At 37.1% G+C, this 21,617-nt stretch overlaps 1 protein-coding gene across 4 annotated transcripts in view; it reads right to left on the reverse strand.

Moving 5' to 3' along the window:
- LOC135205657 (uncharacterized) overlaps positions 1-21,617 on the reverse strand; it is a 911,400-nt gene that overhangs the window by 614,609 nt on the left and 275,174 nt on the right. For all 4 annotated transcript variants that reach the window (XM_064236498.1, XM_064236496.1, XM_064236495.1 and 1 more), the window contains exon 3: positions 12,803-12,942. In XM_064236498.1, the coding sequence (XP_064092568.1) occupies positions 12,803-12,942 (140 nt within the window). The remainder of the gene's footprint in view (positions 1-12,802; positions 12,943-21,617) is intronic.

The following is a 21,617-nucleotide window of genomic DNA, read 5'->3' on the forward strand; positions in this document are numbered from 1 at the left end:
TCAGTTGAAGACCTCGGTAAAAAAAAAAAAATCAAAACAACAGTCTCTTTAAAGAAAATTTTTATGGGACTTTAAAATGCAACTTCCAAGTCATCCTTGCAATTAACGAACCTCAATTAGCCAAAAGAACAGTTCAAGGAAGCAGCGGTGGAGTTAATTGACGATTCATAAGCGAATATATCTCTCGCATCCCCTCTCCTAGTGAGCTTAATATCTTTCTTTTGGAACAGTGGTTGCCAAAATGAAAATGTTGATCGATGTGAAATTTGTGCTGTTATTTCATGCCAAACTGATTTATTTATTTTTTAAATTTCTAAGGTAACTATTCTCAGAGAGAGAGAGAGAGAGAGAGAGAGAGAGAGAGAGAGAGAGAGAGAGAGAGAGAGAGAGAGAGAGAGAGAGATATGACTGAAGTCTAGCAGACTCTTTGACTCTTTACCCTGTGAAAGTAATGACTAAAGAGTGTCGGCGGGACAATGGAATCTGCTAAACCAGGCACAAGTGATAAATTGAGTCGTTACACCTTCAACCTCTCAGCAGTTAGGCCCATCATGCCATATAACCTGTTATCGCTTCCTTCCTTACTTAATGGGTTCTTACTCCTTTCCCTTTCATTTACCATTTTTCACCCAGCACAAAGGAGTCGTTCCAGTAGATCACGCTTTTGTAGCACAGATTATGGATGGCTTCATATCTAAGCATTGCACTTTTGAAATCCATATGTATTACATATTCAAGAGGTATATTTTCGTAGCATTCAAACAAATTTAATGTACAATCTTTTACAATAGTTCAATGTACATTTATGCCAATGGCCACTCCTTCACTCACATACATTCCTACATGCATTACCTACAGTCGGTTTCAAATGAATTTCCATTGCTGTAAGCCGCTTCAACGTTCTTTGCTGCCAAAGCTCACTTACTGAAACAAGGGAAATTATTCCGTACCAATATCTTCTCATGTCATTAAGTTATTTTGAAGAACAATTCCTAAAGCATACAATTCTCTTCTGATTTATTTACGTTTTTCCAGTAATACAGGAACGTCACAGAACAACATAATAACAATAACGTTGCTTAATGTGACTTAAGCGACGTTGGATCCTTAAAAGCACAATTATTTTTCGACTAGAAACAATTGGTTGTCCGTTTCCATAATTAATATTGCAGAGCAAGATAAGGAAACCCCTCTGATCACACAATCTTAGCAGAAATATTGATTAAATTCTGTTAGCAAAATTTACGGTACTGGTTCGTAGGGTTCCAGTTTTAAATACCTGGAACGACTGAGGAATCCATTCCCAAAAGGGTGCCTACTCCTCAAAAGTTAAAATCCTATCTCACCCAAAATCCAAAATTTTTTTTCCAGTCATGAGATCTTTCTGGTAGATTTTCTTGAAATTCCTCTCACACATTTTTGAGTGGTTCTGTTAATAAACAAACCGAATAAACAAAAAACAAGACCTACAAGACTGAGGAAATAATAAAAATATTGATGCAAGTTTTATCTGAAACGGTTTGAGAGGTCAGGCATTTTTCTGCCAGGCGATAATGTTCTTCGGTAATAATATAATAATAATAATAATAGTAATTAAAACTACAGGGCTAACAAATCTAATAATGATAACGTCAATAAAAAAAATGCAGCAACAATCAGTCGAAACAAAACGCCACTACAACAAAACAAAACCTCCCTTGTCAACTCATCAGGAGATCAATAGCCAAAGGGCCCCTCCAGCGTCAGCGCCAAAGCCGAAACACGTTTTCCGAAGGTCTCATCTTTCATTGGAGACTAACCACGACGGGTGCAGTTAAGCAAGGCCTACCTTAATTCTGCCCACCGACTCCTTATAACACACCCACTCGAACCAACGGGGTTAAAAAGGGAGTGGGGTGATTTCAACCTTAGTTCGCTCACCGTTGCAATCTCGATCATCAATCATCAATCTGTGTACTATGGACTTATGATAAGTTTCGATATTATTAAAAACTCCTTTACTTTTAGGACGACATGAAAAGCAATTTTTTTTTCTCTTTTTTGTGAAATGCTTCTGCCGATTTCTTATGTCCATATTACTTCTTATTTGCTTTTGCAGACATTTAAACACAATCATAATACCATATGAATATATAGTGACATAGACATCAACTAAATTTTATGGAATATATATATATATATTATTATATATATATATATATATATATATATATATATAATATATATCAAACGATTATACAAGTACGCAGATAAGACTAATTTCCTCATCAATCAATGCTTCCTCCTCACTTTTTCAATTGAGTCTCGATATTTGTTCAAAGCTTTTTTTTCTTTCCCGCTCAATTCTTCCTTTTCTGTATCGTCTCTTCTAACTTTATAAACGCAAGAATGAGAATACGAACAAAAACAAAAAAACCAGGTGAAGTAACCCTCAAACTTGACAAGTACGTTCTTGAGGAGTGACCTCTTTCCACGTAACATCTATAAACTCAACATTTTCTCACTCAAAAATGTCGATCCTGCGCATTGCAGTATTTATTTTGACGAATATAAATGCATTAAATAACACACTATCTAAATGCGCAAGCATGGAAAGAAATCAGTTATGGAAAAACGGGAATAACTGCAGATAAAACGTAAAAAAATATAATGAAATAAGAAATAAATGAAGTATGACTGATCAAAGCAGTACTACGCAAGAGGGTCAAAAATACCATCATGAAAAAAATGGCGGAAAACCAATGTCTACAACAACAAAAAATACCCAGACATGAAAGGCAAAATAAACGGAAAATATGTTATCATGAGAAATTTTCGAGATACAGTCCACCGAAATACATAAATAAAAATTCAAAATCACGAAAGACTAGTGATAAAAAAACCTTGGAAATACAGAATAATCTGCGGTGAATAAAAGAAAAAAAAAAGGTTCGTTAGATTTGGCAATTTCACCGTTATCTTATTATCTTTCCCCAGTCGACCTTCTCAAGTACATCCTTCGAGGAGGAGGAGGAGGAGGAAGCAGGGGATAGGTTGGGAGAGAGGGGCGGGTGATGAAGAGCAGTAGGAGGAGGCGTGGTGGGGGGAGGGAGAAAGGAAAGAAAGAGGAATGGAGAGGGAAACGAAGAAGAGAAAAGAGAGAAGAAAGACAGCATGAGTGACATGGCGTGAGACGGTCTTACGGTAAGAATACGAGAGACGAGACTGAAACGGCAAACATCGACCTTCCGAGAGTACTGTTAAAACAAGCAGCGTTTGTTAAAGTAAATAAACTGAGAGAGAGAGAGAGAGAGAGAGAGAGAGAGAGAGAATTGAATGTATTGGATGAACACAAACAAAGGCAAGACTTGCTTCTTTAAAAGAGAAAAAGAAACTTATTGAAAGGAAAAAATCACGTAACAAAGTACTGCGAAACAACGTTTTATTAACTGCAGCTTATGTGTTTATATAAAATAATTGTGAAATTCCTATAAAAAATCAAATTTACTAAGATAAAATATGAAACCGTTCCCATAAAAAAAAAAAATTGATAAAAAATGCTGCGTTCTGTCGTACGTTTTCAAAAGCTCTTAAATGTTTATTGAAATGAAAGTGGAATCTCTCATGCTTCAAATGCAAAAGAAAGACAAATGCAACAGAGAAAGAAGACCCATTTCAATTCTGACATTAGAGAAACAGAAAGAAAAATAACTCTTGTTAATAAATTCTCTTGATTCCTCGCTTCGAGTAGAAGGCTTCGACGTGGTAAACCTCCAAACCGCATTCTCTCTCTCTCTCTCTCTCTCTCTCTCTCTCTCTCTCTCTCTCTCTCTCTCTCTCTCTCTCTCTCTCTATACAGCAAAGAAACTAACCGGTTGTAATCGCAGTAACAAACGTTTACATAAGGCAATACGCTACCGAAGGGATTAAGGTATTTAAATGATATGAAAATAATACATCCTAGATTCTTTTTTTGCAAACGACCAATAATTTCTTCGATAAACTTTTTGAAGAAGTACTACCCACAAAATTTTATCCTTAATTCTGACAAACTAAACCATAAATATTATTTTGTCAAAAGAAATATCCACATTACATCTTCGTCTATCAGCTTGCATTACAACCTTTGTTTGTTTGTTTCTTGTCGAGAACAAAACCACAAGTTTCCTCGGCATATTGCATTACTTCGTTTTTGCGAAATATGAGCATTAGTTGTTAGTTAATTTGCACTAAAGTTTCTAAGCGCATCGAAAGTACCTAATTCACTTCAGTCTTTGGTAACCTGCATTACATTTGCTCTTTAAAGAAAATGTCCATATTCAGTTTTGCCAACTTGCATAACTGCATTATAAATTCTTCTCAGCGAACAAACAGTTTTTTTCTCGTTCAACAACTTGCATTGCAGGCAATTTAAAACGTGATCATGAAGCCAATTCAACCACATAAGTAGGTTAAGAGGCTTTTTTAACCTTTTCGAATGATTTGCTAAAGAGCTAATTCCAGATTTCGATGGAAGGGCACCGAGGTCAGGTCAGGTCAGGTCCAAGGTAAGTTTAAAATGGTGAAAATGGTGAGTGGGAAAGCATTGCGTGTTCTTGCTCATGAATTTTGCTCATTTTCATTATTTGCAATTTGAGTGAATGTCACTATATTTATCGCAATAATAGAAGAAATGAAACATAAAACAGTAACATTAAAAATTGACCAAATAAAAGTAATAAGGCTATACTAACAAACAAACAAAAAACAACAACAACAACAACAACAACAACAACAATAATAATAATAATAATAATAATAATAATAATAATAATAATAATAATAATGGTATTAGAAATGATAGTGGCAGCTTCATATCAATAACATCATCAATAATGCATATCCTGCTATTATTAGTGAAAAACTAAATATATTTGACAATATATATTGGTTATATGACGCTTTATAGCAAATAAATGACTGAATTTAGAAGTACATATAAACTTACCATTACTGAGAGAGAGAGAGAGAGAGAGAGAGAGAGAGAATGAGAGAGATAACGCACGAGTCTAGGTTTTACCTTTTCCAAAATTCCTTATGTTATACTGCGCCGTTATTCTGCCTCGCGTTCAGATACGCTGTAACGGCGTCACATATCCAGCTTCGTATAGCATAAGGACACATGTCACACAATCGAATGTCGTATCCACCCATCGCTACACTAACGCATTGACTATAAAAAAGGGAGACACTCCCAAATTGTTCATGATTTCGCTCATTACCTACGAAAAATGAAGTGTCCCTCCCACCGTGAATATTAATCATTCCTATCACTTGTTTAATAAGGGGCGCCCGAATCCTCATTACTATAACGTTAACTGCTTTTCCAACATCACGCTAAAAATTAAATGATATTAATTTGCAGATGTGCTAGCGAAGTACGGCGAAAATAACTGATAGGGAATGTGATTAGTGTAAGTGCAATGGCAGTAAAAGTTCTCGGTCACAAGAGGCGAGAGAGAGTGTGAACAGGCTTCAATGTCATTAGTGTCACGTAAGAGAGGAAACGTTAAACTCTGCATGCAAAAGAAAAAATGTTAGTTTTAACAAAAATCAACTGTTAACTGATAAAAATCTACTTCTTACAAAAATATATAGCAAGTCAATTCTTTCGGCGTTTGGGAATCACACTGTTCAGTCTCACACTTAGTATCAAAATATAACATTAGAATGAAAAGGGGGAAAAGGGAACACTGCATAATAAAACAGTTATATTCTAATAGTTTTTTTAATGACCTTTCATATCAACTATACAGTTAAATCTTTCTCTGAGCAAGTATCAAGGGATGTAAACATACAAACAATAAATAAAACCACGTCATATGTGCATAAACATTTTGAAACTCAAAAAATAACAGTTCAATTCACTTCTATCAGAAAAAAATAAGACAAGATACGTTTTCCCAACAAGACTCTACAGTCACTGAGGGGCCCCTCCCCCCCAAAAAGGCCTATCACAAGAATCCCAAAAAGCTTGCTTTTCATCTAACCGCAACTCAAACAAACCAATAAAAAGATCAAAGCATACGGTTATCCGGGAAAAAAAGTAAGAGATAAAATATCAAGGTATCAGTGAAGGAATCCTGAACATTGTAGACCTGCCAGGAAATTGGATAGTGGGGAGGGGAGGGCGAGGGGCAGACAGGTTGTGTGGGTGGGGAACTTCTGAAATCGTATTGCTCCCTTCGACTAATATTCTCATAGGCCTAGAAAAAAAATCAAATATCATTTGCGGGAGGTATCCTCCTTATAGGCCTGTGAGAAAACAGGGGAAGGTAGAGGGGGTTAAACCCCACGTTTAAACAGGGTTAGGGGGACTATGGGAAGGGGTGTTGGGTAAGGAGTGTCTCATGAAATCTTATTGTTCTGCTCGAGCGATAAATTCTCACAAACCTGGTAAAAAAAAATGTTAAGCGAGATTCTTCTCATTGTAGGGCTGGCTGCAAGAAACGAGTGGAGAAGGAACCAGGGAGGAAGAGATCGAGCTGTGGGGAGAGCTATAGCAGGATTGGGGAGAGGCTATTGTGAAATCTTATTGCTCTGTTCGGAAAAAATAAATTGTCATAGGCCTAGCATTCGGAACCCTCGGAATTCCATCGGCAATAATAACAGAGATTAATGTCGCAGACCCCTTTACATTAGAGAGCAATTTACGCCGCCCTGCCTACGGCCTCGCTAAATACTTTTAATAATAGAGTCATTAGCACACCTGAAGGACCAACGAGGTGTCTGTGGTATGACTTGAAGGCTTATCACCCAGAAAAATTGGACCCGAGTTTGGTCACTCGAAGGTGTATTTGACGGGCCATCGAGGTGTCCGCTGTCCGAATTAGAGGCATACAAACTTCAAAAAGTGGATACTCAAGCTTGAAATTTTTAAAGTACATTTTGGGGGGCTAGGATATTCATGGTAAAATCTGAGGGGGGCTAAGACGTTCATGGTGAATACAGGGGTGGGGGGAAGGCTTATGATGTAAATTGGGGGCATAATACCTGTCCAATTGGACTCCGAAAGTCGATGACGGAGTGAACTGACCGCTGTCGCGGTTACACGACCTGCTTGTTACCTGGTCATTACGCGCCACGGACGCGTAACTAACGATCGTAACTAACGATTGTCGTTGTATCGAGGTGACAAGTTAACACCTTCGGTGAAAGTGGAAAATTACGGGATCGGCTAATCCAGGACTTTTACCTGATTCAGCCTTGATTTGTCTATTTTTCTTTCGTCTGTTCCACCTGTTAATGATTAGTCAGTCTTAATATATTTTTTTTCTAAATTGATTAGTTATTATTTTTATCATGGTGGTTCCATCTGCCGATGATTTGTCAAGAAATTTTTTTATTCATTTTTTTCTAATTTTACCAATTATTATTTTTATTATTGTCGCTCCATCTGACAATTATCTGGACGGTATTTCTCATAGAATTATTTGCACTTATAAAAAATGTCGGGTCACAAAATTTAACAACTATAAGCTCTCTCTCTCTCTCTCTCTCTCTCTCTCTCTCTCTCTCTCTCTCTCTCTCTCTCTCTCTGTCACGAAGTGAAGTTGCTTCTTTGAATTTATGTCCCACACGTGCATCTTTGACTACTGTAATGGTCCCACGACATCGTTCGCAATCAAGTTATTAAGGAATTTATACTTGTTTTGTTTGGTAATTGGCTTTTGGACGACTTATAGATATGGATGCTAAGAGTCCCATGGTAGACACACACACACACCCATCCGGCAATTGCCCTTCATGTTTTGAAACTTTGAATATTTGGGCCACTTTTACCTTTATCACGATTTTGCTACCCCTCCCCCTTTCACATCAACCTTAATAAACAAAGTGCCCGCACACATACATACATAATACATATATTAATATATATTATATATACATATATATATATATATATGTATAATATATATTTTTATATATGTGTATGTGTGTGTGTGTGTGTGTGCATGTATATAAAAATAAAAAAAAAATAAAAACACAATCACCCACCTTTGTATGTTTACAAGTCTAAACCATTCCGCGAAAAAGAAGTAATTCTATCCGTAACATAAAAAAAATGAAAATAAAGAAAAAAGAAACTCAAGATGCCAAAAAAAGAGACATCTTACCCTCCCATTTCAAGACCATTTCGACCTGTCGCAACACTTGTATCATCCCGTCCGCATAGAGTGCATAAAGCAGGTGTTCCTGTACTTCCTGATTCCTCCTCCTTCTCCTAAGACGTCATTACCAGATTAAAACCAACAGGTGGGATTGACACTAAAACCTATTATCGTACTTAAGGTGACATCTGATATGACGGAGGCTTTCAAAGGCTGACTCTGATTCGGTCAAGTTTCCTCCGTTGGTATAAAGTAATGCTTCTTTACGCCCCTCTGTAAGTATAAAATCTAAATGCGTCATAAAAGTACGCTTAGCTAATGTGAGGTACACTAACACGTACCTATTTATATATTTCTTTTAATGCACACATACAAAACCACAGTACACACACACACACACACACACACACACACACACACACACACACACACACACACACACATATATAAAAGTTTTAATATTACTAGAATATATATATATAGATATATAATATATATATAGATATATATATATATCATAATCACATGAAATGCCATTGGTTGTAAATCCTGACCGGCTTCGACTATATATCAAATCATTCTTCATTCAGAGGACTGATACCTAGTGGTAGAATTTTACAATGCTTTTCTAGGGGATAGTGAAAACGACCATACAGAAGGTTGGAAACCAAATATTCACATCTGACATGTATATCAGTCGTCTGAAAATGATAGATATTATATATATATATATATTATATATATATATACACACTATACATATATATATATATATATATATATATATATATATATATATATCAGAATGTATACATAGTTACAATTTATACATTTACAGACGAACACGAATGTACGTGAGAGAGAGAGAGAGAGAGAGAGGTATCATCCCAGGACACTCACAAAACATTCAGTTTCTTTCTTCTCGTGAAAATCGTACTCACGATTTTTATCTTCCGAGCGAAGGTATGTTTGCTACGATGAGGCCACAGAGCAAACACGCCAAGAGAAACTCACTACTTGTGCTCATGAAAGCAAAAACATTGTCGAGTCATCATTTGCTTTTTCAATTTCACTCGGTTACGCTCACTTGAGCGCGCAAGCACTCCCGACAGAAAAGGATAGGCTTAATGGTCTTAATGCTAAATATTATAGAAGACGTTTATGATTAACAAGCGCGGTTGGAATATCAGCGGATATTTATATACATATATAAAAGCAAAAAAGACAAAAGAAAAACACAACACCATTGGCACGAAAATGACCTACCCAGACGGGAGTTGAAAGGAAACTGTTGAAACAAAGTTACAATAATAATAAACAAGGCACACACGTACAGTAAGGCAACGACAAGACAAATAGGGCCGTTAAGCAATGAACAATTGTGTAGATGAGGTTTGGGTGTTTAATGATGGATGGGACAGTTAATTTTATCATTATGGACTCTAGGGTGTTAGGTCATTGTTTTTCTGCGTTTGTCCTATTATCTGAAAATCTTTGTTATCTATGTATGTTTTGCATAATTTGGAATGATTCCTTATATTGGATTGCTCTGGGTTGGACAGTCTGCTTCCAGTTCTAAAACTAATTCCTCTATGGGCGTCTATGCGTACCCTTAGCAGTCGTTTTGGTACATCCAACGTAAGTCCCTGGTTACACCTGGGGCAAGTATACTTATAAAACAACGCTGGACGTAAACAACGGACTAACTTTGTCCTTGAGCTTGAAAAAGGACCCGATGGTGCAAGGATTTTTTGGGAATCAATTTTAGATTTAAGGCAGGCAATTCTCTCTGAATTAAATTTGACACTTTTTCCTAAAGAAATCATCATATAAGTAAGGGAACGTTGCAACATTTTCATTTTCGGCACAGTATGGATAGCAGTGGGCATTTCCATTTTCTTGTCTAAGAACTTGTTTAAGGCTCTGAAGAACACCCTTTGAGGAAAACAGTTATTACTGAAGTAGTTCGCCAAAGTTACGACCTCTTCGTGGAAGGCCATCCAACTGGACGCGTGTGTAAAGGCCCTGTGGAGGAGAGTAGAAATGGAGTTTAATTTTGAAAATTAGAATGACAGAAGCTGTAGAAACTTCGTGCCCAAACCTGTAAAAGTATCTTTTCTATAAATCCCTGTATTAAAACCCTTGTTCTTTTCTAGAGACAATAACATCCAGGAACGGTAATTTATTGTTAGATTCCTTCTCCAATTATAAACCGAAATACCAACAATTTTTCCTCCCATTAGAGTCACTATTCCACAGGATTAAAGATCTTCCTTTTGCTTTAACACTGACAAACTTACGATCGCAAATTTCATCATTAGCCCACAGCACCTTTAATAGTTTACGAACTAAATGGACCCCTTTCTTCAAGAAGGATGACCTTGCCATCCTAAAGAACTTAGCCAATGAGGAAGATATCATCATTACAAGACCAGATAAAGGTAAGGGCACGGTTGTTTCAACAAACAGGAGTATATCAATAAAATGGAAAGCATATTAAACGACCGAACGAAATTCGAAAAAGTAGGTTCTCCAGACCTTTTATAATATCATCAAAAACCGAGGATAAGATAAACAGATTTTTAAGGACATTAAAGCAAAACAAAAGTCATAGACGAAAACACCCTACCAAAACCTTTCTCACAGGTTCGTCATATGGATTGATGTATGGTTTGACCCAAAGTGCACAAGGCAGGGACTCCAATGCGGCCCATTCTTTCTTCTATGAATACAGCAAATTATAGAATAGCCAAATACCTTGTTCCAATATTAGAATCCTTAAGCAGAAACTCTTACTCAATAAAAAACTCTGCTAGTTTCAAAGATGAGATTATTAAAGAAGATTACTGACTTAATCATGGTTAGCCTGGACGTGGAATCTCTATTCACAAACGTCCCAGTGGGAGAGACCATCGAGATCATTTTAAATAAGCTGTTTGTTAGTGAGGGTGTTTTATTTCATAATTTTAACAGGACGTTATTTAAGCAATTTTTAGAATTGGCAGTGCTGGACACGGGCCTTTATTTTTAATAACATTGTATATAGACAGGTGGAGGGGATGGCAATGGGTTCCCCTTTAGGTCCGGTGTTCGCCAATATCTTTATGAGTTCTCTGGAAGAACAGGCGCTGGATAGTTGCCACTCTTTCTTTCACCCCTTGTTTATAAAACGTTAAGTCGATGACACGTTTGCTCTTTTCAAGCGTGATTTTAATGCCGACTCCTTTTTAGACTATGTCAACACACAACACCCGAACATCAAATTCACCCTGGAGAAGGAATCTAACAATAAATTACCGTTCCTGGATGTTATTGTCTCTAGAAAAGAACAAGGGTTTTATACAGGGATTTATAGAAAAGATACTTTTTACAGGTTTGGGCACGAATTTCTACAGCTTCTGTCATTCTAATTTAAATTAAACTCCATTCTACTCTCCTCCACAGGGCCTTTACACACGCGTCCAGTTGGATGGCCTTCACGAAGAGGTCGTAACTTGGCGAACTACTTCAGTAATAACTGTTTTTCCTCAAAAAAGGGTGCTTCTTCAGAGCCTTAAACAAGTTCTTAGACAAGAAAATGGAAATGCCCACATGCTATCCATACTGTGCCGAAAATGAAAATGTTTGCAACGTTCCCTTACTTATATGATGATTTCTTTAGGAAAAAGTGTCTAAATTTAATTCAGAGAGAATTGCCTGCCTTAAATCTAAAATTGATTCCCAAAAATCCTTGCACCATCGGGTCCTTTTTCAAGCTCAAGGACAAAGTTAGTCCGTGTTTACGTCCAGCGTTGTTTATAAGTATACTTGCCCCAGGTGTAACCAGGGGACTTACGTTGGATGTACCAAACGACTGCTAAGGGTACGATAGACGCCCATAGAGGAATTAGTTTTTTAGAACTGGAAGCAGACTGTCCAACCAGAGCAATCCAATATAAGGAATCATTCCAAATTATGCAAAACATACATAGATAACAAAGATTTTCAGATAATAGGACAAAACGCAGAAAAACAATGACCTAACAACCCTAGAGTCCATAATGATAAAATTAACTGTCCCATCATTAAACACCCAAACCTCATCTACACAATTGTTCATTGCTTAACGGCCCTATTTGTCTTGTCGTTGCCTTACTGTACGTGTGTGCCTTGTTTATTATTATTGTAACTTTGTTTCAACAGTTTCCTTTCAACTCCCCGTCTGGGTAGGTCATTTTCGTGCCAATGGTGTTGAGTTTTTTGTCTTTTTGCTTTTATATATTGTATATTTTAATTTTTTAAATGAGTTAACATTTTAAATAAGTGATTTTAGTTATATTTTATATATTATTATAAGTGTTTTTATGATTAATTATTAAGAATCAAATCGCTGTATTTCAGCCTTGAAAATGCACAATGTAGTTGTGAAACGTCGGGCATCAGAATTAAAAACTTCAATTATATCGAATGCCTTTTCCCTGAAGCCTACAAGTATATGTATATATATATAACATATAAATATATATATATGTATATATATATATATATATATATATATATATACACACACACACACACCACACATATACATGTATTCATGAATCGTATATAACTAAAAACAGAACACGTATTTGTAAAATCTGATAGTAAAGAAAAACGCTAAAAAATATTTCTGCAATTTGCGGTGTACTTACGGCCATCTCCTCGGATCGATAGGCGGTGAAGGTCGTCTCATCTTGAAGAAGGACGCAGAAGAAGGGCTCCCAGGTGGCGAGGGGCACCTTGTCCGAACGGACAGAATTGCTGGCACGGTGGCACAGCCGGATCTCCCGATCTGAAAAGAAAAGAAGAAGACTCTGATTAAACCGGAAGACAAGATCAACTTCAGAGAAAAGATGCTGCTGAAATACGGAGGTATCTCAAGTTCAAGTTATTCCTAGGAAAAAATAAAAATCGAGTTTTCAGTACAGCGTATAGTCAAGGGCACTGAAAATGGAGCTAGCTTTTGGTTGTCTCTGTATAATAGCCTGCGTTGTTGCCACCTATATCGTTGCCGGACGCACGATCATGGCTAAATTTAACCTTAAATAAAATAAAAACTACTGAGGCTAGGGGTCTGCAATTTGGTATATTTGACGATTGGAGGGTGGATGATGGACATAAGAATTTGCAGCCCTCTAGCCTCCGCAGTTTTTAAGATCTGATGGCGGACAGAAAATGTGTGGACTGAAAACTATGAAGAAATCTTTTGCCGTTTGCAGCTAATCGTCAGGTGTATATGTAACCTAATTCTCAAATAAAATAAGCGTTTTCCTACATACCAGGGTATCAAAGTCTAAAACATACTCTAACTACGATTACCGTTGTTTTAAACTGAAAGGCATCAGATTCTATAACCATCATCATGGATATTCCGTTTACCTCATATCGTAAGGGACCGGAATTTATAGTCAATGTATATGCTCTAGCCAAACAACTGAGTTGAAAACATGTAAACAACTTAAACAATCTTGCGGGATTCATCAAACTTTCTCATTCCTTTTCTTATTTTGTAAAGATATGGCATTGAATTTATATATATATATATATATATATATATATATATATATAAAACAAATATCCTAAAATATCTTTATGTGTAATTTTGCTCTTGCAAACCTTGATAAAATTTGTAAAGGTTGTAAGTATTGTGTAGGACATCAGGATGGGGCTTAAGCACTTATGAGAAAAATATTACATTAAGAAAACATAGCAGATTGATATGGCATATGATGGGTTGCGTGATCTGGATTCACGAACACCCTCGTACTTTCCCAAAACATCATAATTAATTACAAAAGGGTAATGACATTTGCCGGAAAAGTTATAATAAAGAAAAAACAATTAAAAATATGTCATGCAATAACGTCGCTTTCGCCTTCCAAAGAAGAATTTAAAAAAGAAAATAAACAAACTCAAAATACTAACAGGAAATCGTAGAGACCATAAAACATGGCTCTTATGTATTAAACACCTGAAACACACGAAGTGAAAAAGTGAAAGTATTAAATACGTGTAGAATTTTACCTTGTCCAATTTAAATATACGTTTACGGCTAGAACTATTATGGCATCATAACAAGAAGAAAACGGCCAACAATAGCCTGGGGGAGACGGAAGGGATTCTGAAGGCCGAGGGGAAGGAGCACACAGGGGCATGAATGAAGTCTGAGAGCCAATGGAAGGGGGGAAGGAGTGAACGAAGGGAATCTGAAGGACAATGGAAAGGGGTAATGAGGGGGCGTGAAGTACTTTTTTGAAAAGCATAGAAAGGGAATAAGGAGGATATATGATGGACAATAGACAGGATTTTGAAGGGCATTGGAAGGATGTAAAGAAGGAATGTAGGGCTTAAGGAAGGGAAAGAAGGAAGTTTGAGGGACACGGGAAGATGGCGAGGAGGGAAGGAATGGAGACTGAAGGGAGTTAGTAGGGTTGTATGGGAGAAAGGATGGAAGGAAAGAAGGAATAGACATTACTGCAACTGAGTGACTCCTACACTACTGAAAAAAAAGGATATCAAAAGTAGAAAGTGAGGAGCAAATGGAGAGTGCGCCAATGGTATATATGAAATGCATAGGGGAAGCGGGGGATCACGCCTCCAAGGAAAGGGGTTTAAAAGACATGCCCAACGACTAAACTCAGAATCCTCACGATTCTTTACCGGAAAAAAAAAAACAATAGCCCCCGAGGTACAGCATGAAGAAGAAGAAGAGGCCTCCGGTAATTGTAAACAACGCCAGCTAAAAGATGCACTTTAAGGTGTCGTTAGAGGAGCGGCTCTTACGCCACCGCCGGGAAGTCGTTTCAGACGCCCCTCCCCTCCTTCCCCCCCCCCTCCTCCGTCGTGAGGCAGAAGCAGTAATGACAATTAGCTGATAGTTAGTTCCAATGTCACTAACGACCTCCCAACAAATTACTTTTTCCTTTTCGATTTCATGAGAGGGCGACGCGCCCCGTCCCCCTACTCACTCTTCCCGTGACCAGCATCCATGACCTCCCCAATTTCCATTAGAACATTTCACTTACGCTGATCGAAGACAAGAAGCTACCGACTCACTCACTCACGCATGCGCGCACGCGAAAACACACACACACCATAATTCAACTCGAGGCAGTTCCAAAAATGTCAAATGAATTACAATTTCATTACAAGTAGCAATAATTCAGCAACTCCAAAGGGGGTTGAAATCCTCTAAGTAATTATCTAGATACATCACACAGTTGGTACAGCTCTCCCAAGCCTTCATCAACTGAATAGGCCTACAAGGAAAAGAGACACAAACAATATGGATCCTAGGGAACCTAAATGAATTGGACTCGTTAGCATCTGATGGCGCCTGCCATAGGCCTACCACCACGCTTGAGAGAATAATCTGATGAATAAGTTGATAAACAATCATTCTTAAGTCTACTTAATTCCTTCGGCAAAGACCACCTCCTAAAATGACACTATCTCACATGGCAGAGAGAGAGAGAGAGAGAGAGAGAGAGAGAGAAACACCAGCCAGATACACTACTTAACTGAACACTCAATTAGGAGAGAAAAAAAGCTACTTTACTTGTAAACATTCCTCATAACAAGACTATATACACTGTATGTAACTACATATGTATACACAACATACATCTACAAAAAAATGAAAGAAAAAGATTCATTCATACATCAGAAAATCGGAGCACTTAAGCATCCTTTGATCCACTCCACTCTTCTGTTAACGATAACAAATTGATAAAGAGAATTATCCCAAGTCCCAACGCTATCTTAATTGCCGAGGAAAGAAAGAAATTCTTATTCATCAAGATAATATCGGATTCGGTCAAAAGGGATGGCCGCTATCTTGAAGCTCTTCTCTTTATTTTCTGTAGTGCTTAAGAACATATTGTTGCGTCTATATATATAAAAGAGAGAGAGAGAGAGAGAGAGAGACGAGAGAGAGAGAGAGAGAGGAGATACTCAGCAGTACTCGGTTTCCTACTTGAACCCTCTTAAGTATAGTCTATTGGTAAAAAAAAAAAAAAAAAAAAAAAAAAAAAAAGATTAGGATTCTGAGAAATAAACGCATGGAGTAAATAATCATGTAAAAAGAATATAAATGTATAAAAATATTTCTCCTAAGGGCCTATAAGTGTGTGTGTGTGTGTGTGTTGTGTGTGTGTGTGTGTGTATATATATATATATATATATATATATATATATATATATATATATATATATAATATAAACGACTTAGTGAATATGAACAGACATAGCAAGTCAGCTAATATAGATACATATGTGTATGGATAAAACTTAAATAATAAGAGAATATTAAACTATATGAACTTACAAACATATCTTTACACGAAAACTAACGAGCATACGACCACACACATAAAACATACATATTTTTGTATGTGTATTTATATATTTAAAGTACTTTTTTCTGTCATCCAAGTGTTCCATAAAATTGAAAGACCCTTAAAAACACCATTAACACCACACACCCATATATTTCGATTACGAACGAATATAATTTTTTCAGAATATCGCACAGAAATTGTCCCCAATATACTTGCATACACACTTCTGTGAAGGAATGAAAGCCCCATATATTCTATACACGCACACACACACACACACAAAGGCTCCCATCCAAATCCATCATTTGCTATCAGGACATCTTTCTCTTTATATTTCTCGCACTTCTTTTTTGTTCTTCTTCTCTTATCTCACAACGTTCATCACCTGACCTTCGGGATCCCTAATCCCTCACATCCCACTACCCCCTCCCCTCCTCTTCCTCCCCTTCCCCCTCTCGTCCTTTCACCCTTTCCCCTCATAATCACACTTTATTTACCCGACCCCTTCCCTCACGTCTATGGGTCCACGACACTCCTAAATCACTAATTTCAGAGGCCTACGCAATTAAGAGAGAGAGAGAGAGAGAGAGAGAGAGAGAGAGAGAGAGAGAGAGAAAGAGCCCCTTCCTCTTCCATCCAATTTCGCCTTTTCCCATCTTGGTTCCATCACGTCCAAATCCTCTTTTACTTATATATATAAAATGGAAAAGTTGAGACGAAAGGAATTAACTTCTTAATTACCCACTTCCCTTTCAAATCTCTCTCCTTCAAATATCTAATATCGCTTACAATAACAGTTCTACTTTTTTAAACGTTATTTTTTGCTAACTTTCTTTAAAAGCGATAGACAATCCTAATCATTCCCCGCCCGCTCTCTCTCTCTCTCTCTCTCTCTCTCTCTCTCTCACAATTCTATCATATTGGGACGAAATTGTTACCGTTACTTCGTTACTGAATCCTATCCCATACCATCCCACCAATATTTCATATATATATATATATATATATATATATATATATATAGGATATATATATATATATATATATATACATATATATATATATATGTATATATAAATTTTGTGTGTGTATACGCGTCAAACCATATATATATATATGAAGACATAAACCATGCAATTATTTATTTAACCTTTTGTGTCTCATACAAAAATTATAGGCAACGTTTATTTTTAATTGGCCACACCTGGATATTTCTAACAGATGCTAAATAACGACCGAATCTTGCAACGCGAGAGATAATTACGGGCCATAATTCTTGAAGTGCGGTTAAGAATACCAGCAACTAAAAGTACGTTATCTTCAATGAATACGTGCGTACGTGAACTGAAGTGAATGCAAGGGAAAACACGTAAATGTACACGAATTAAGTACATGAATGCGATGCGAATGTAATTAAACTTACAAGCTACGAGTTATATCCGAGGGAAATATAGAATAGAATAGAATATAGGATTTGGGCCAAAGACCAAGCGCTGTGACCAAAGAGGTCAAACAGCGCTCAAAGGGAAATTGACAGTAAGGACGTTGCAAAGGCGCAAACAGGAGGAAAACGTCAAAGCAGTTGCATTATGAAACAATTGTTGGAGAGCGTGGAAAGCTAGATGGAAGGAAGAAAATATGAACGGAGGTACAGTAAAAGGTATGAAAGAGGTTGCAGCTAGCGGCCGAAGGGACGCGGCAAAGACCCCTAAGTAATGTTTACAATGCACCACGTGAGGTGCACTGACGCCACTACCCACCCTAGGCGGCCGAAGGAAATCTAACCGCATATACCGTCACGTGCGAACTCGAGAAATCGAGTCATCGAGGCGTCATTGGGGTGATGCTCTTTGCAAAACCACGTCGCTCTTTCGACTGCTTGAATAAACGGCGTGTAATCTTCTCGGTCAGAACGATTTTGTTGGAAATCTCTTATCTGGGTCGTCGGCGAGGTTAAAATGATCTAATACGGCCGTCTGCAAGCTTATGATGGTTATTTTACGTAGCCTAGATTTGCTATAGATGAGAGGGCCAAAACTTTTCATAATTACGCTGCATTAAAATGAACATTTCCTGAAGTGTTTCTATACACATAAATATGCTTTTAGCACTATACTTGATACCTTGAAATAATGTGCTCTCCAGCTTCAGGAAAGCGATTGCAATGAATTACCCGGCAAAACGACTACAATCATCCATACATATATACTTACATACATAAAAAGTAGTCTGTATACAGTGTAATTTATACTTAGTTCCCTCGCCAGATGGTATATGAAAAAGGTTAAGTTGCCTCGGGGCTGTGAGTCAAATAATTACAAGACGATAAATTAAACTGTTATTGATTTCAGTGCTCATCTAACTTGATTTATTCATCTATTTATTTAGTTTGGTTAATTAATTTAGGCATAATCAATTCAAGGAATACTAATTAAATCGGTAATCGGGTGATACGGTTGTGTAATTTAAATGTGAGATCGTTAGAGGATCCTAGATCATCAACTCTTCCATGAAATAATAATAATTAAGTAATAAACTTCTTCATTGAAATACAAAAAAAAAAAAAAAGATTACGAAATAAACCAACATAATCTAAACTAAAGAACAAAAAGGAGACTAAACTTAATAAAAGGTATACACTCCTCAAAACATTCCAAGAGAGAGAGAGAGAGAGAGAGAGAGAGAGAGAGAGAGAGAGAGAGAGAGAGATTTAATGGTGCAAATAAGACCAAGCACAAAAATATCCCATGATCCTCTTGAAGCCGAACGCGAAGCGAAATATAGATCCCGAAATAGAATACTAAAGAAAGGCGGATGCTCGAACTGAATCGCCTTTTCGTTTCTTTCCTCCGAAAATAACGCATTAAAGGACAAAATCAGCAAAATGGTGAGTTTGTTCCAATGAAAAGAAAACGAGCACATTCTGAACAACACGCTAGAGCTTTCAAATTATCAGTGGAATGGAGATAAAAAAAATTCTGAAGTATGCCACAGAATGAGACCTTTTTTTTCTTTTTCCAAATCTTCAACTTCTGTAAAATAACGAGAGTAATACAACGTATTAAAATGTTTAAAAATAAGGGGAAAAAAAGATAAATTTTTAGGCCTATCCACATATTCTTGATTGTAGAACTCAACTCGATCATAAACAATAAGCGTTAATTTTATATTAATTTCCAATCAGAACATTAGACCTCGACAATTGCTAAGTATCCGCTGCTTGCAACCAGTTGTCTTCGTAATAACTTATAATTTTCATTATCACAGTATGAAGGTCTTCAAATAGATACAATAAAATTCTTGCAAAGGAGCAAAGTCGCAAAGATTCTGAGGTTTCGATAGAAATTTAATGACGGAATTAAGACAAAAAACCAAATTAACTACCCACCGTGAACATCCCACCGAAAAACGGAAGGGAAAGGAGCAAAATCTAAGGAAGACTGCATCGAATATCTTGTAACGGGGTAATAACACGCCAATGGCGATAGTTATAACAGAGTTAATGACTATAATCGGCGCATCTCTGTGGCGATAAAACACTTCACGCAACTTTTTTCACCTACGTTTTTCTTTCATCTTCCCCTTCACTCCTTTCTACAGAGAGAGAGAGAGAGAGAGAGAGAGAGAGAGAGAGAGAGAGAGAGAGAGAGAGAGAGATTCAGTTACCTGGCGTTAAGTTATCGTAGGTAAAGCGAGCATGCTGAATAATATGGTGGTGCTCAAACCAGAGCCATGAAAACCGGGATGGCATTTAAAAAAAAAAAATTTCTACGATCAAGTGATTATATCGATCATTTTACAACCAGATTACTAACAATGTAACTTCGTAACAGAAGTAACAGCATCACGTTGTAATAACAATTATCATCACCACAAAAATATTCATCTTTAAACTACAATAAAAAAAATAAAGGACAAGCAGAATCTCTAACATTTCTAATTCCCAACGAGAATGTTTGGCTAAATTCAGAACAAACACAAAACAAAAAATAAATAGCTACAAAACAACTGAACAATTTTAACAAACAAATGAATAATAATGAAACTATTGCAAACTATTCAAGGAAGACAGAACTAAATCCTTACCAACAAAATGCATCAGTAAGTTTTAAAAAGTCATTTTTTACTATCCGGAAAGCAACTCGACTAATCATCCCCCTTTTCTCTCTTCAACATAGCGCCTCTCTCTCTCTCTCTCTCTCTCTCTCTCTCTCTCTCTCTCTCTCTCTCTCTCTCTCTCTCGCCGTCCGCCTTTCTACCAGTTTCAAAGAGGTTCTGCAAATGACTGCAAGGTACTACGCTGCAACGTTATGTCAAAGAGTCGTATGCTTTCGAATGCAGTCCCGGTTCGTGGAATGACAATATAATATATTTACAGTCCAGCACAAATCTGCTTACTATTTTCACAGAGGTGAGGAGTTGGAGTGAATGACGGGATGCTATCTTCCGTTTTACACATGCTTTTTTTTCATATTAATGAATCACATCATACATATATATACACACACGAGTATATATCGCACAGAAGCATGTGTAATGATGACTGAGTATATTATAAAGCATCAAGACTGAATTTAAACTTGCCTCCCCAACGCCAAACTGCAATGCTGGAAAGAAGTCAGCACTGGAAAATCTTAGGAAATCCTTGATGCTTTATTAACGGACCAGCCAAAACCCAAAATCTCACCACCGTCCTTCTAAAATCAGCCGCCACTCAATTTAGATGAAAATCACAAAGGAAAGAAACCTCCGTCGATATCGGTTTCAAAGCATCCCGCAAAGTAATCATTAAAATGCTATAAACCTATTTATTTAGCCGACAGCCCAGCGCGGAGAGCGCATCAACCCGGTTTCCGTGAGAAGTATTGCAGTGCGACAATAAACGTGGTCCCATCAGGAACCATCTGATGGAAAGGAGCCATGCAAGCAATCCATTACGAATATATTAAAATCCGGCCAATCTCCCCCGTAAAAGCGACCATCAAAGACGTCAAAAAAGAACAAACGTTACTGCTGCTGTCAGCCACAAATAGACATTCTGAAGGAAGATGGCGCTGAGGCATGAACATGAAGTTTCATTCCTGTTCATGCTTTAATATTTGGACAAAACTATGCACAATTAAATACC

This window comes from Macrobrachium nipponense, chromosome 24 (genome assembly GCF_015104395.2).
Source record: "Macrobrachium nipponense isolate FS-2020 chromosome 24, ASM1510439v2, whole genome shotgun sequence".
NCBI classification, from domain to species: domain Eukaryota; kingdom Metazoa; phylum Arthropoda; class Malacostraca; order Decapoda; family Palaemonidae; genus Macrobrachium; species Macrobrachium nipponense.